The following is a 13105-nucleotide window of genomic DNA, read 5'->3' as shown; positions in this document are numbered from 1 at the left end:
AAAATAAAAATTTTAGTTTCTACTGGTTAGGAAGAAAATGCGTTATCATTTTCTACTTTGACAATGTCAGCGTCCAGTCCACCCCCTTGGCCCTGCCGTGTGTAGAAAAGGCTGAGGCTGGGTGTGGCCTGGCACAGAGGCTCTCCCAGATCCATCCAGGTAGATCCAAGGAAGGACTGAGGGCCATCGTCCCCTCACCTTCATGGCCCTGTGTCCTCCCCTTGGCTTGCTCCGCGGTGACAGCTCCTGAGGCTCTGCTTCCCCCGCACCTGACAGCCTTGCCCAGCCAGTGGTGGCCTCTGCACCCTTTCTCCCGCTTTCATTTCCTGGACTCAGGGATTTCTGCGGGTTTGAATCTCCTGCCTGAAAGAGCCCAGGCCTTCCCAAATTGCTATCCCCAGGGTGCTGGGGTCCCCTGGCACACACCAGCTCTGTTGGAAAGAGCAGCCCTGTGCCCAGAACATATGATTCATTTTAAGGCATAAAGAAGAAATCCGCATTGTTTCAAGTGTACACAAGCAGCTGCTGTCGTTTGGCTATGAGCAGATGTTAGACCTCCGAAAGCTTTGCTGATCATTAAAATACTAACTGTTAGTGTTTTACCCCAGCCGTAGGTTCTGTTTACTGTAAATTTGATTTTAATGGTGCCTCTGTGCGGTTACTGAGAAGCGGTTTGCTTTCTACCTTCATACAAAAGTGTCTACAATGAAGACAAATGTCTGTTTCCTCTCATTTCCTTGGGAACAATATGAAGATACTATAATATAAAGGAAATACAAACATGACTACGAAAGTGAATGTGAATTTTTTTTACAGGGTTTTTCCAGAAAAACAAAAAGGAAACAAGTTTAATCTGCCTTGTTAGCCTTTTCAAGTCTGCCTTGTTAGAGACCTGCCCTCCAGCAGGATCAGTTGGTCTTATTTGCATAATTTTACCTTTTAAGGTATGTATAATGTATACAACTTTTGAAAAATAGGCCTTGTCTCCTGATACTGTTTATCTGCTTTGGGAGTTCATAGACTGTCAGAGAACATTTAGGAAAAGGTGGTTGGGATTCCTGATTTTCTGATTCCATAAGAATGCCTGTTCCAGTTTGTTAGGTCTTTAAGTCAAACAGAGGCAGCCTTACAGTAAGCAGGGGCTGCTATTTGTCTGGTAGAGTTCGAAGGTCTTCTGGAAGCCTCACTCCTGAGGGACTGACATTCCACAGCCCTTTTCCAAGCCTGGGTTCTGCTGCCACGCAAAGCCTGAAGGGCACTGTTACGTGTTCTCAGCCGTTGTCCCTAATGCTCACACGCATGTCAGGGCACAGGAGCAGAAGGCTTGCACTGGAAGGAGAGGCAAGGGTGCCTCCAAGAGGGACACCCCCTTCCCGTGGGCCAGGGCTCTGACCTCAGCACCCGGAAATGTGTGCAGAGTGAGACACGCACCCTATGTTGATACTGTAAGGGTTCCCCCCACCACTCCTCCCCTTGCTTTGTTCCAAATAGGACTGAAGACTTTTGAGCGCTTTCTGCTGGCACATCAACTGGCAGTTCTTAAGAAGTACTGTTGGCCGGGCGCGGTGGCTCAAGCCTGTAATCCCGGCACTTTGGGAGGCCGAGGCGGGTGGATCACGAGGTCAGGAGATCGAGACTATCCTGGCTAACACGGTGAAACCCCGTCTCTACTAAAAATACAAAAAAATTAGCCGGGCGTGGTGGCGGCGCCTGTAGTCCCAGCTACTTGGGAGGCTGAGTCGGGAGAATGGCGTGAACCCAGGGGGCGGAGCTTGCAGTGAGCCGAGATCGCGCCACTGCACTCCAGCCTGGGAGACACAGCGAGACTCCGTCTCAAAAAAAAAAAAAAAGAAGTACTGTTCGTGGGTAAATGACTAGATCAGAGCCCTTCCCAGCCTGATTTTAAAGTGCCATCTCATCACCCTGCATGAAACTCGATGACACTGTTTCTGTCACCTGAGTTCAATTTCCAAAGGGACATGGTTGTGCATCGCGATCTCTCGGTGCAGCTCACAGGCCTCTGCACAGCAGCGAAACAGTTAACCGCTGCCCTTCCTCTCCACCCCACAAAGCCTGTCAAGATAACCTTAAAGCATGCATTCTTATCTTACTGAGTGAGATTTGTGTGCATCACTTCTATTACTGTTAGATCTTCATGCATGAAAATGATAATATATACCTAAGGGTCTGATATAATACAACATTTCTTAGGGTTTGTGACTTTAAAGGTAAAATATTGTCTTTTGTTCTTTGTCATTCTTCAGTGGCCATGGAAATGTCTAGGCCCATGGAGACTATTCTTGGTAAAGTTAGAAACCTGCATGATTACGTATTTCCAACTCGAGATGAAATTTAGTCTTCGTTTTTTGCGAATATCTAGCATTCTCTTCAGGGGTTTTATATGATTATCTTCAGTTGCTGCCAGTGTTAAGTGTTGCACCCATGGCAAGTAAGAAAAAGGGACTAAAACTTTTGGTACCTAAATTTCTGCCCTGGTTTATTGTAAATATTCCTTCACTAAAAAGTGCATGGTACCTCCAAAGAAATTGTGTATTTGAATTTATGTGAAAGAGTTTTCTGGAAATGGTGTGAACCTCAGTTAATTTTTACAGAAAAGCAATTTCCCCATCTCTTCTTGTAAAACAGCAGCCTTCATGAAATGCAAGGCATGACAAAGACTTTACCGTCCTCCTCCAACATATTTGTCTATGTTTATATGTGGTACACAGCAGAGAGTTACCAAAACTCCTTTCAGTTATTACGCTGTGATATGTTTAACTCATCCTTAGGCCAGCTCCTGTCAGCTGACCAAAACTAGTCTGTGCTCTGAGATAAATCTCACTGGTTTAGCTACCATGTTGAACATGCATGTCAAAGGCTAAAAATAATTCTTAATCTTGCATTTCAAGTAACCTATTTGTTTCTATTTTGTGTGTCAATTTTAGTAACACTGACCAGAATGTGTTTCTAACCATTGAAAATAATAGGAGACATGAAGTACTGACCAACCTGTGTTCTTAAAAAATTAAAAAAAAAAAAAAAAAAAGAGAAATTGCCATTTGGTTGCTGGAATATAAAACTAAGAGGTTACTCTGTCCCATGCTATACCAGATTCATACTCTTTCTCTGATCCTAGCCAAGTCCTTAAACCACTTGATTGGAGTTTCCCCTTCAGGAACTTGAGGAAGTTCACATTGTTTAGTGCAAGAAGTAGCTCAAAGGCAGGGAGTCCCCCGTACTATGTACCAGTGTTAACATGAAAAGTATCACTTCTTCAAACCCAGAGTCCAGTGGGGCCTCTGTAACAGGACGTCCTGCATAACGCCAGGGAATTATTATTGTCGATAAGATGAATAAATTATGGAGCAATTATTGATATCAGTTTGACTGGCTAAACTATTGGTGACTGCTATTATAAGAATAATGTATTCCCTGGTTTGAAATTTCTAAAAGGTTATATTTCATTGAATTTTAATTTGTCATTTTTCCTGCTTTCACTTGAGAAACTTATAAGCTTTTGTGACATTAAAATATGGCTCTAATTTATTAGCATAATCTGTTAATATTGTTTCATTTTAATAGACATTAAGTATGATTTCTTAACATTCTTGTTAAAATTACATCTTAAAATTGAAGCCAAGAAAAATTATATGTGGCTTAAGAATTGCAATGTCCTGTGTGTCCCAAATTTTTATGTGAACTGTATTATTTTTTTAATCGCATCGTATTCAAGGTGCTTTCATTATGACGGTGAACCAACCCAGCATTCTCAAGCTTACTGGGCCTACCAAACTAGAAAATCTAAAGTGCATCCAGTGTCAGAGATGTAACCTAGCGATGTATCAACATTTAGTACCGTTTCCAGAGAAGCTTAGAAATTTAAAATAAATGCTGACTTGTAGCAACAAAGTGGTTTACATAGGATATTAGTACAGGCTTCTGTAGGCATTAGGCATTTCACCCCACGACATGTCTTTTTAATGCCATCTTTATCTGCTACGTGATGCATGAAATCTACTTTCGGTTTTAGAACTGCTAACAACCTTTGACCCCTTTAGTGGAGACACAATGTGACCTTTCTATTGTCATCAGCTTTCATTCTCCTGAAAATTCTATGAATTTTTATTACAAGTTTTTTTTTAAACCAAGCTGAGGCTTCCACAAATTACTTGCCACAGATGAGATGAAGTTGTTGAAGTGGTGTTAGATAAGTTTTACAGCCAGCATGTGTGCGGCCGAGGAGCCCAAGCCTGTGTCCTACAATGTCATACACCAGTAACTGCTGAGCCTACTATTGGATAAATACATCATTTTATGGAACATTGATTGTTCTATAAACCCAATGGAGTATTATGCTCTATGATCAAACCATTTAGATTGTGTGTAGAGCACAGAAAATGCCATATTCAGGATGGTACTAAAAGTGCCATTTGTGTATTTTATGGATGTCATTACAGGGGAAACTTCTCTCTGTAGGCCCTGTTTACTGCAAAATTTTTTAGTCTGTAATGACATTTTTCATTCACAACGTATGCCTTCAAGAGAGGGGGCCCTTGTTTTATTTTTTTCATTCGGGTTTACCGCACAAATTCTGTACATTTTAATTAAACGTAAGCTTAACAAAAGCGTAAGGTATTTATTCTGTGGGAAAAGTGATGACAGTAAGGAAGGAGCAGCACACACAGAGGAAGGCGTCAGGTACGCAGCCCCGTGCTGCTTCCCAGAAGCACACCAGCCAGCAGAACAGAGCCCTCAGCGCAGTTTTGGGGAGCAGAGTCTGTGCAGCTTCACCCCTCCACCCCCGCGTCATGGAGCTTGTGTTTTTCCGTGCTGGAGACGTTGGCTTCGAGCAGGCAGAAGGAGCGGCAGCTTCATAATGGCAGCCCAGAGCAGCGAGCCGAACTCAAAACCCTCTCCCCAAAAGCAAATCCTTAGACACCCCAGCAACTACCTTTTTATTCCATCCAAGCTGTGAACTTTCAGTGCGTTCAGCTCTGAGAAGGGAGTAAAATGTCTTTGTCCTCGCAAAAGCAAACAGGGAGAAAGTGAGGACTTTGTAGACGGGCACGAGGCTGCATTTTAATGTCACTTGTGCCTTCTACACAAAGCTGCTTATCGCCCTATTGGAAACAGACCCAAAAAATAATGATTTTAGGTACACTGTTTGGTTAGCTACTGTTACTGTACTCAAATCTGACACTGTCTTTTTTAAAGGTACCATAATACAAATACTACATGGATTTGAATGTAGTAAATCCATGTAAATGGAGCATCCATGCCCCATTAAGGCTTTGCGCGATTTTTGGAGACATAACAGTGACTAAGCAGTGAAGGATGCAACCTGTACCACCTACCTGTTTTCCAAACACCATACCCATTTGGCCATTTGCATTTGGTGAGCTTTACGGTTCATATTTACTAGAAAGAGCTCAAAAATGGAGGTTGATGTGCCCAGTAAATTCCTGGTCATAGCCCAGTTGGAGTTGAAAGTTACAGAAGAGACTCACATTAGTTTAAATGACACTTGAACTTCTACATAGCTCAACATTAATTCATTATGGTTGAAATGGAAGAATCTTCAGTGGGTGAATCTTTTTCAATCTGATTGAGGCTGTTACATTTTATAGGTGCTATTTTTCAAAGCCGTACTGACAGCACTCGAAGTTATTAAATTGCTGAATCAAAAGATGGACCCGCGCTCGCATTTATGAACTGTGATGGACTCGCTGGGCTTGTGCGTGCGCGGAGGTGAGGACGCTGACGTTGCTAGGCTTCGTCACACCCCCCCACTGACAGCAGTATTTACCCATTTAGTTTACATTAATGGTCTGGAAGTGGCTTAACCCACCTCTGGATTCAAATACATTCAGTAAGTAGTTCAGAATAGCATAATTATCAGTGCTGCAAGGGATTCAAAGGATAATTCTACACCCAAGAGATTTCCTGTCCAGTTACAGAGTAAAGAACAGAATTGTTCGGACTTGAGCGTGCGCCATCCTACCGAAGGAGAGGATGTTTGTTCTTCCTTTACCAGCTACAGTAGTTCCTCCTGTCTCTTAATGTACAGGCAGTATGTCCTTTTCTGTAATTAAAAGTAATGGGGGAGGGGAGTGACCGGAAGGCACCTTCTTTGTTTTTGTGTCCTTATTTCCCTTGTTTTCAAATTCTGAATTAGACTAAAAATGACATTAAAATTAGAGAATGAACAGAAACAAATCAAGGTTGACATGTGAAGATGGCACTGGGTAGAAAAGTAGGGGTTGGGGAGAAATTGCAAGCATACCAGAGAAAGAATTTGTCAAGTACAGGAGGCAAAGATCTAGAGGTCCTAGCAGATGGCAGACTGACTGGGGATCAGCCACACATGCCCAGCTTATGCTCAGGCGGAAAGGGAGCGTGAATGCAGGAGCTGTGGGCGCCACCGTCTTGAGGCTTCTGACCTCTCTGAGGAGAGAATATAGGAGGATCAAAGTTTACAAGACAACTGTGAGACAGGCAGCGATTCAACCCGTGCCCCGGGAGCTGCACGCCCACCCTCATCTCAGCTTAGCTTTTAAACTCTGATCTTCCCTAGGGCAAGGCATCAGGCGGGGACGGGTGCGGGTTCTTTCTGCAAAGTGGGAGGAGGGGGAAAGGCAGGTAGTCAGGAGCTCTGTCCCCGGGCATGTGCCCAAGCAGACCCTGTCCAAGGCTCTGCAGTGGCTCCCACAAAACTTACCACCCGTGACCTTTGGAAGTCTCCAGGCCTTCACACAGCATGAGTACCACAGGTTGAATACCTGTAACTGCTACCACCAAGCCTCAGGAAGAGGAATTCGTGTTCTGGAAGTGCCTGCTACCCGAAGCACACGGAGGGGCCAGCCAGCAGCCCCATTTAGTGCTACCCAGTTGTTCTCTGTCCTTGTTTGGGGGTAACCATGAGAAAACAGGGTGCACTATAATTAGGGGATTTGTTCAGCTAGACTCATGAACATTTTGGCCCCTCTTCGGGAAGGGTGAGTTGACCTTGAAGACGCAGTGCTTTCCTCTGCCTGGTGCGTGAGGGCGAGGCCAGGCCTGGCTCACCCCTGCGGCTCACTGGCCTGACCGCACCGGCTCATGCTAGGGTTCCATGGGCGCAGAGCGAGCACACAGGAGTATCTCCTGGTAGTGGGGCTGTCCTGGCTGGCCCTGCAGCTCTTTTCTTGACCTAAAATTCCATACCCTTTCTAAGATTCACACTTTACAGAGTTGCCTGAGAAAGAAGATATATTAATTAGTACTTAACAGTTAATTAATACTTTCAAATCCAGGACCGTGTTCCTCCAGCCTGAGTAAGAGCTGGGGCACGTCCTCTTGGTAAACGTGACGTAACGGTTTCTGCTGATCTGGCCTGAGACGCACCCACTGGAAGACAGGCCCTGTCTGGGGTCTGTGTTCAGAATGAACTCGGTGTGGAAAGACACGCTTTCTTACAGAACACCACCAACACGATAAGCAAAATGGTTGACTCTTTTTAAGAGGTCCTGGTGATAAATAATCTCTAACAATTCTTAATCCTTTCTTCCCTTTTGTTAAGCTTAAAAGATGCCGTTAAGAAACTGACCCCCTCAAGAAGAATAAAGCAGAATATCTCAAATATGTGGTGGCTGTTGAAACATGGAAATGTTCGCTGTGGGCCATCTGCCGATCATTCTCTTATTTAGGAGGGATGGAGTCGGTTAGAAACCAGTGGAAAATTGGGATTTAAAGAAGAAAGCAGGAAGTCTGTTTTAAGAGCGCATTTCTTTTATATGAAATAAAGTTTACCATTTCCAGCCCTGTTTTATCCAGCAAGGCAGGGAGCGGCAGGCATTGCCCTGAGTCGCCAATGACATTGAGGAAGGTGTGATGTGCGCCTGGCCGTGTGCCCTCGTGCAGCGCCTCCCGTCCCCACCGTCCTCGTATCACGCCAGAGTTTTCCTCGTACAGCACAGATGGCAGCCGAAGCCCCTGGCCTGAGACCTCTGAGAGGGGCTCAGCGCTCCTGCAGCAGCCCAGGCCTGTCAGAATCCCGCTGCCCACCTGAGCCCTGTGCCCTGCCCGCCTGCCCTGGGTATCCCGTTGACAAAGGGCAGACGGTGAAGGGCCCAAGATGGCCCCAGACCAGGGGATGCACCCAGCTCCAGCTCTCCCCTCCTCACTCTCGTCCCTGCTCGCCCCCTCTTTTCTCTCCTGGTCTCCCCTTATTGCCTCTGCCCGGGCACCAAGGGGCTTATGGTATCTTCTACACACAGTGTTTTCACTAAGGCGTTTGGGGCTGGCGTTCAGATCAAAATTTCTGACCCTCCGTTACCGTCCTGTAGTTTTCCTGCTGAAAACAGTCAGCACGCTGCTCCTCTCTGCGGCCCGTGGCCAGGTACCGTAGTGCAGGGCGGAGGAAGCCTTGGGCAACCTGCTCTGAGACGAGCAGCCTATTCTCCTGACAGCCCAAGCCTTCCACTGCCCCGAGGCCTTCCTGCCTCTGCCTGGGCCTCACTGCTTCTGTCTAGGACTTCTCCTCCCAGCCCTCAGGAGATGGCTTGAATCTTGTCCCGAAGACAGGGCTCCAATGTTGTTTCTTTTTTACATCTTTCCCTGAATATTCTTTCCTGAATGTATGGCTTCTTTGTCTCCGTGCAGTACTTGTCACCTTACGTTGTATCCAAGGCATTCGGCAAACACATCTTTGTTGATTACTTGTTCCATCCCAGGCACTGTCCGGAAGATGGACAGAGAGGAGGAAGGCCGAGTCCGGCCCCTCGAAGCCCACCACCCAGTTCTGCAGTATAGACTCCCCCCTCAAACCCTGAGTGGCCAGAACCCCGTGTCTGCGGGTGCCCATTACCCTGCAGAGCGCCCTGCATGCTGCCAGGACACGGCCACTCACAGGACCGCACAGGCTGCCTGCCTGGGTTGAGCGCCTGAAACGTCGATGTTCAATAAATATTTATTGCATTAAACTTTTACAGCTGTGTTTATTGATGACATTTTTAAAAATTTAATATGCGAGGCTTTCATTCTTTTTGCTGAATAAACAAAAATACCAAATATAATATTTGGTCATTAAAAAAATATTTTCCTTTGGGTTAGGAGATACTGCTGCTGGCTGTTTGCTGAACTTTACTTAGCACCCGTGACCGAATGCATTGTTACGAAAGAAATGATGGTGGTAGGGGGAGGTATCCAGCCTCCTTCCCTGGGCACTGGAGAGGCACTCACCCCTGCAGAGTTGTATTGGACAGCTCACCCTGGAGAAGTGCACTCCCAGCATTAACCGTGTGTGCCCTCGAGCCTAGAGCCTGCCTGCAGATGCCCACGGAGGCCTCTGGCCCCACCGAAGCTTGCACTGTAGAGAGCTCTTCAGAGTTTGGAATAGGGGGTCACGGCGTCTCTGCTGAGAGCTTAGTGCTTCTACAGAAGGCGTTGTCTTACTTGTACGCCTACGAGTCCTTTGTCCAGGCTCTAACTGGTCCCTGTCTCCCTTAGGCATTGTTTCCAAGTCCTACGAGTGCCGTCTGAAGGGACAAGGAGCCACCTTTGTGGAGACAGACAGCCCCTTCACCGCGGCAGCGCTGGCAGAAGAGCCCCTTGTCAAGGAGAAACCCCTGAGAAGCAGCAGGAGGCCGGCGCCGCCCCCCGAGCAGGTACAGCAGGTCATCATCTTCCAGGGCTACGACGGGGAGTTTGCCCTGGACCCCTCTGTGGAGGAGACGGCCGCCGCCACGCTGCAGACGCTGGCCATGGCCGGCCAGGTGGCCCGGGTGGTACACATCACAGAGGATGGCCAGGTCATCGCCACGAGTCAGAGCGGGGCACATGTAGGCAGCGTGGTGCCTGGGCCCATCCTTCCTGAGCAGCTGGCTGATGGAGCCACCCAGGTGGTCGTCGTGGGAGGCTCCATGGAAGGCCACGGCATGGATGAGTCCCTCAGTCCAGGTGGCACTGTGATACAACAGGTGACCAAGCAGGAGATTTTAAACCTCTCGGAGGCTGGAGTCGCTCCCCCCGAGGCATCCTCAGCCCTGGATGCGCTGCTCTGTGCGGTCACTGAATTAGGGGAGGTGGAGGGCAGGGCTGGACCCGAGGAGCAAGGCAGGCCTGGCCCCAAAGACGTGCTGATCCAGCTGCCCGGCCAGGAGGTCTCCCATGTGGCTGCCGACCCTGAGGCCGCCGAGATCCAGATGTTCCCACAGGCCCAGGAGAGCCCGGCTGCCGTGGAGGTGCTCACCCAGGTGGTGCATCCCTCAGCAGCCATGGCCTCTCAGGAGCGGGCACAGGTGGCCTTCAAGAAGATGGTCCAGGGCGTCCTCCAGTTTGCTGTGTGTGACACGACCGCGGCCGGCCAGTTGGTTAAGGACGGTGTCACCCAGGTGGTGGTGAGCGAGGAGGGTGCCGTCCACATGGTGGCCGGGGAGGGTGCCCAGATCATCATGCAGGAGGCGCAGGGCGAGCACATGGATCTGGTGGAGTCGGACGGGGAGATCTCGCAGATCATCGTGACGGAGGAGCTGGTCCAGGCCATGGTGCAGGAGTCCAGTGGCGGCTTCTCCGAGGGCGCCACGCACTACATTGTGACAGAGCTGCCCCCAGGGGTGCAGGACGAGCCGGGCCTGTACTCCCACACTGTGCTGGAGACTGCAGACTCACAGGAACTCCTGCAGGCCGGGGCCACGCTGGGCACGGAGGCCGGGGCCCCAAGCAGGGCAGAGCAGCTGGCCAGCGTGGTCATCTACACCCAGGAGGGCTCCCCGGCCGCGGCAGCGATTCAGAGCCAAAGAGAAAGCAGCGAACTCCAGGAAGCGTGAGACGCGCAGCACCTTTAGTCAGCACAGGGCAGGCTGGGCAGGTCCAGCTTCGGTGGGGGCTGCGTGCCCTGAGCTTCATCTGAAACCTTCAAAACCGTGAGGACGAGGCTGAGCCCTGAGCGTGCACTGCCAGCGAGAGTCACACCAGCCACTGGCCAGGCGCCCACAGAGGGAACCGTGGACGGGGCCTCGGGGAGCAGGCTGCCGGGTGCATGGGAGGGCCGGGCGCAGGCCGCACAGGGAGCTCTGGTCCACTGGGGGCCTTCGGTCAGTGGCCTCCCCCTTTGTCCCGGCCGTTGTGCTGAAGAGAAGCCCAGTGTTGTCGGTGGGTTTTTCTCTCAGGTGTTTTCCATTTCAGTTATCAGGAGGTCATGGCCGTGGGGAAAGTGGTGAAGATCCCCCTCGTGGCTTGGGGTGCGCCTGCTCGTGCAGTCAGCATGTAGCTGCCTTTACATTTCATTCTCTACTGGGCTAAAAACTGCAGCTACAAGTGTTACCGTCTTGAAGCATTCTACTTCCATTCATTTTTTTTTTTTTAATTTTAGAATAACAGTGTCCCCAGACCAAAGGAAGCCTGCTAGCTCATTTCATGTATAGATTTCCCATCTTCAAACAGTTTAGGTGTCTTCGTTGCTCTGGTCACATTCTGCATAAAAGAAATCCTCTTAAGCCTATGGTTAAGAAAAGCCTTGAAGTTTATATTCAGTTAAAATGTATGTTGGTGAAGATAGCCAGTGCTTCTAATTTTGACTTAGTTTCATACAATAAAGCCTATATGTGAAATGCGCACTCTGGAAGATATTGTTCGTATCAATATTTTGCTTTTTATAACAAGGGTTTGTTCATATTGATATCATTTTTGCAGGATTTCTTTGTGATTTCTGTCAATTTGAAAATGCTGACATGAAACATTAACACATGGAGACTGTGCCCTGTGGCCCTGCCGTGGCCGCCAGCATGGTCTGTGTTTCCTTGTGGATTCACTGCAACTGTCGGATGCGAGTTTCTGTCGCAGTCATTTGTTTCCTGATACAATTGCTCTTATTCTTTTCCAAAACTGTAAAATAATCTCCTCCCTCAAATGCAAAGGTTGTTTTTGTTCTGTTTCTGTTTTCTTTGAAATAAAATTATAGCATTAAAAGATCATTATGGCACGTTATTTTCAGCAGCCAGTGGTGGGCAGCTGTGGCAACTGAGGGGCACCCCGGCGCTCGCGGCTGCTGGCTTCTCCCTCCTTCGTGGCCTCCAGACGCCGTGGAGCGCTGCCGCGCGTCCCCTGCCGCCCGATACTGTTTCTCAGCGTCTGGCAAATGGCCCAGATGCATTCTGGTGACAATAACATATTCTATCATGGAGAGCATCTAGAAATTGAGAAGAGCAGACATGAGAGGAAAGGAGAATGGTACCTTCTTTGTTTAAATACAAGCGCCGTTTAAAATCTTTTCCTGAGAGAGCACGGGGACCAGCTCACGCTTTGGCCAGTTCAGAAGCGGAACCGGCCTCTTCCTAGCACGCTTCTCACTGCTGAGCTCTGTCCACTCTAGGGCCACCTCCCTTTAGACAGCCACCCTCCACAAAAATGAGAACTGAAGGGAAAATTTCAAGGCTGACACTGAGATCCATAATTAGCTGAGTATGACTTCCTCATGTTTCTTAACAATGGCAGGGCTATTCAGGGCTTCTTAAACACTGTCTGCAGCAAACAGTGACAGGATCAAGGTGACCTTTACAAAGTGATGGCCCTCGCCAGGCTTCTCATACATGTTAAAAAAAAAAAAAAAAAAGTGGGGGGGATGTTTTTCAGTGGAAATATTTCTTGATCACTCCTCCCGTTAGCGGTAGCCCACGGTCCTCGGCTCGGATGCTAATTCCTAACCGTGCGTAGTCCTGTATGGCTAACCTTTCTGCTGCAGTCCAGGGTGTTGACACTGACATGCTGCAGTTTACCGTTGGTGATTTATTTAGGATAAATATGTCTCAGGTGGCATTTAATCCTTCATAAAACCAGTGTAGCCTGCAGTGTCAAACCAGCAATCACGTTGTATGCACAATGAAAAGAGCAGGCCTTTGCATAAAAAAAAATTGTACAGAAGGTGTTTCTAGGCTCAGAAGGATTGCGGAGGCTTCACTAAGCCATTGTATCCTGTAATTACCCATAGAGCTAGGTTAATGTTACCTCTCTTTTCTCTCTCATTACACAACTATTGGAATGTAAGGGGGTTTAAGAAGCACATACACAAATGTGTGCCTCAGAATAATGAGGCATAGCAGGTTTTGTGAGCAAGGGACATTCACTGTGG

General features: G+C 48.1%; 1 protein-coding gene across 3 annotated transcripts in view; it reads left to right on the top strand.

Annotated features, from left to right (window-relative positions):
• The window catches only part of ZNF407 (zinc finger protein 407), a 458743-nt gene extending 446792 nt beyond the window's left edge, over positions 1-11951 (top strand). For 2 of the 3 annotated variants that reach the window (XM_005586435.5, XM_074023023.1), the window contains one exon: positions 9487-11951. In XM_005586435.5, coding sequence (XP_005586492.3) covers positions 9487-10805 — 1319 coding nt within the window. In that variant the 3' untranslated portion in view covers positions 10806-11951. The remainder of the gene's footprint in view (positions 1-9486) is intronic. The other variant, XR_012427389.1, reaches the window with a different exon arrangement.
• Positions 11952-13105: the final 1154 nt, after the last annotated feature.

The sequence above is a fragment of the Macaca fascicularis genome, chromosome 18, assembly GCF_037993035.2.
Source record: "Macaca fascicularis isolate 582-1 chromosome 18, T2T-MFA8v1.1".
Taxonomy (NCBI): domain Eukaryota; kingdom Metazoa; phylum Chordata; class Mammalia; order Primates; family Cercopithecidae; genus Macaca; species Macaca fascicularis.
This window is presented reverse-complemented; position numbering and strand designations above follow the sequence as displayed.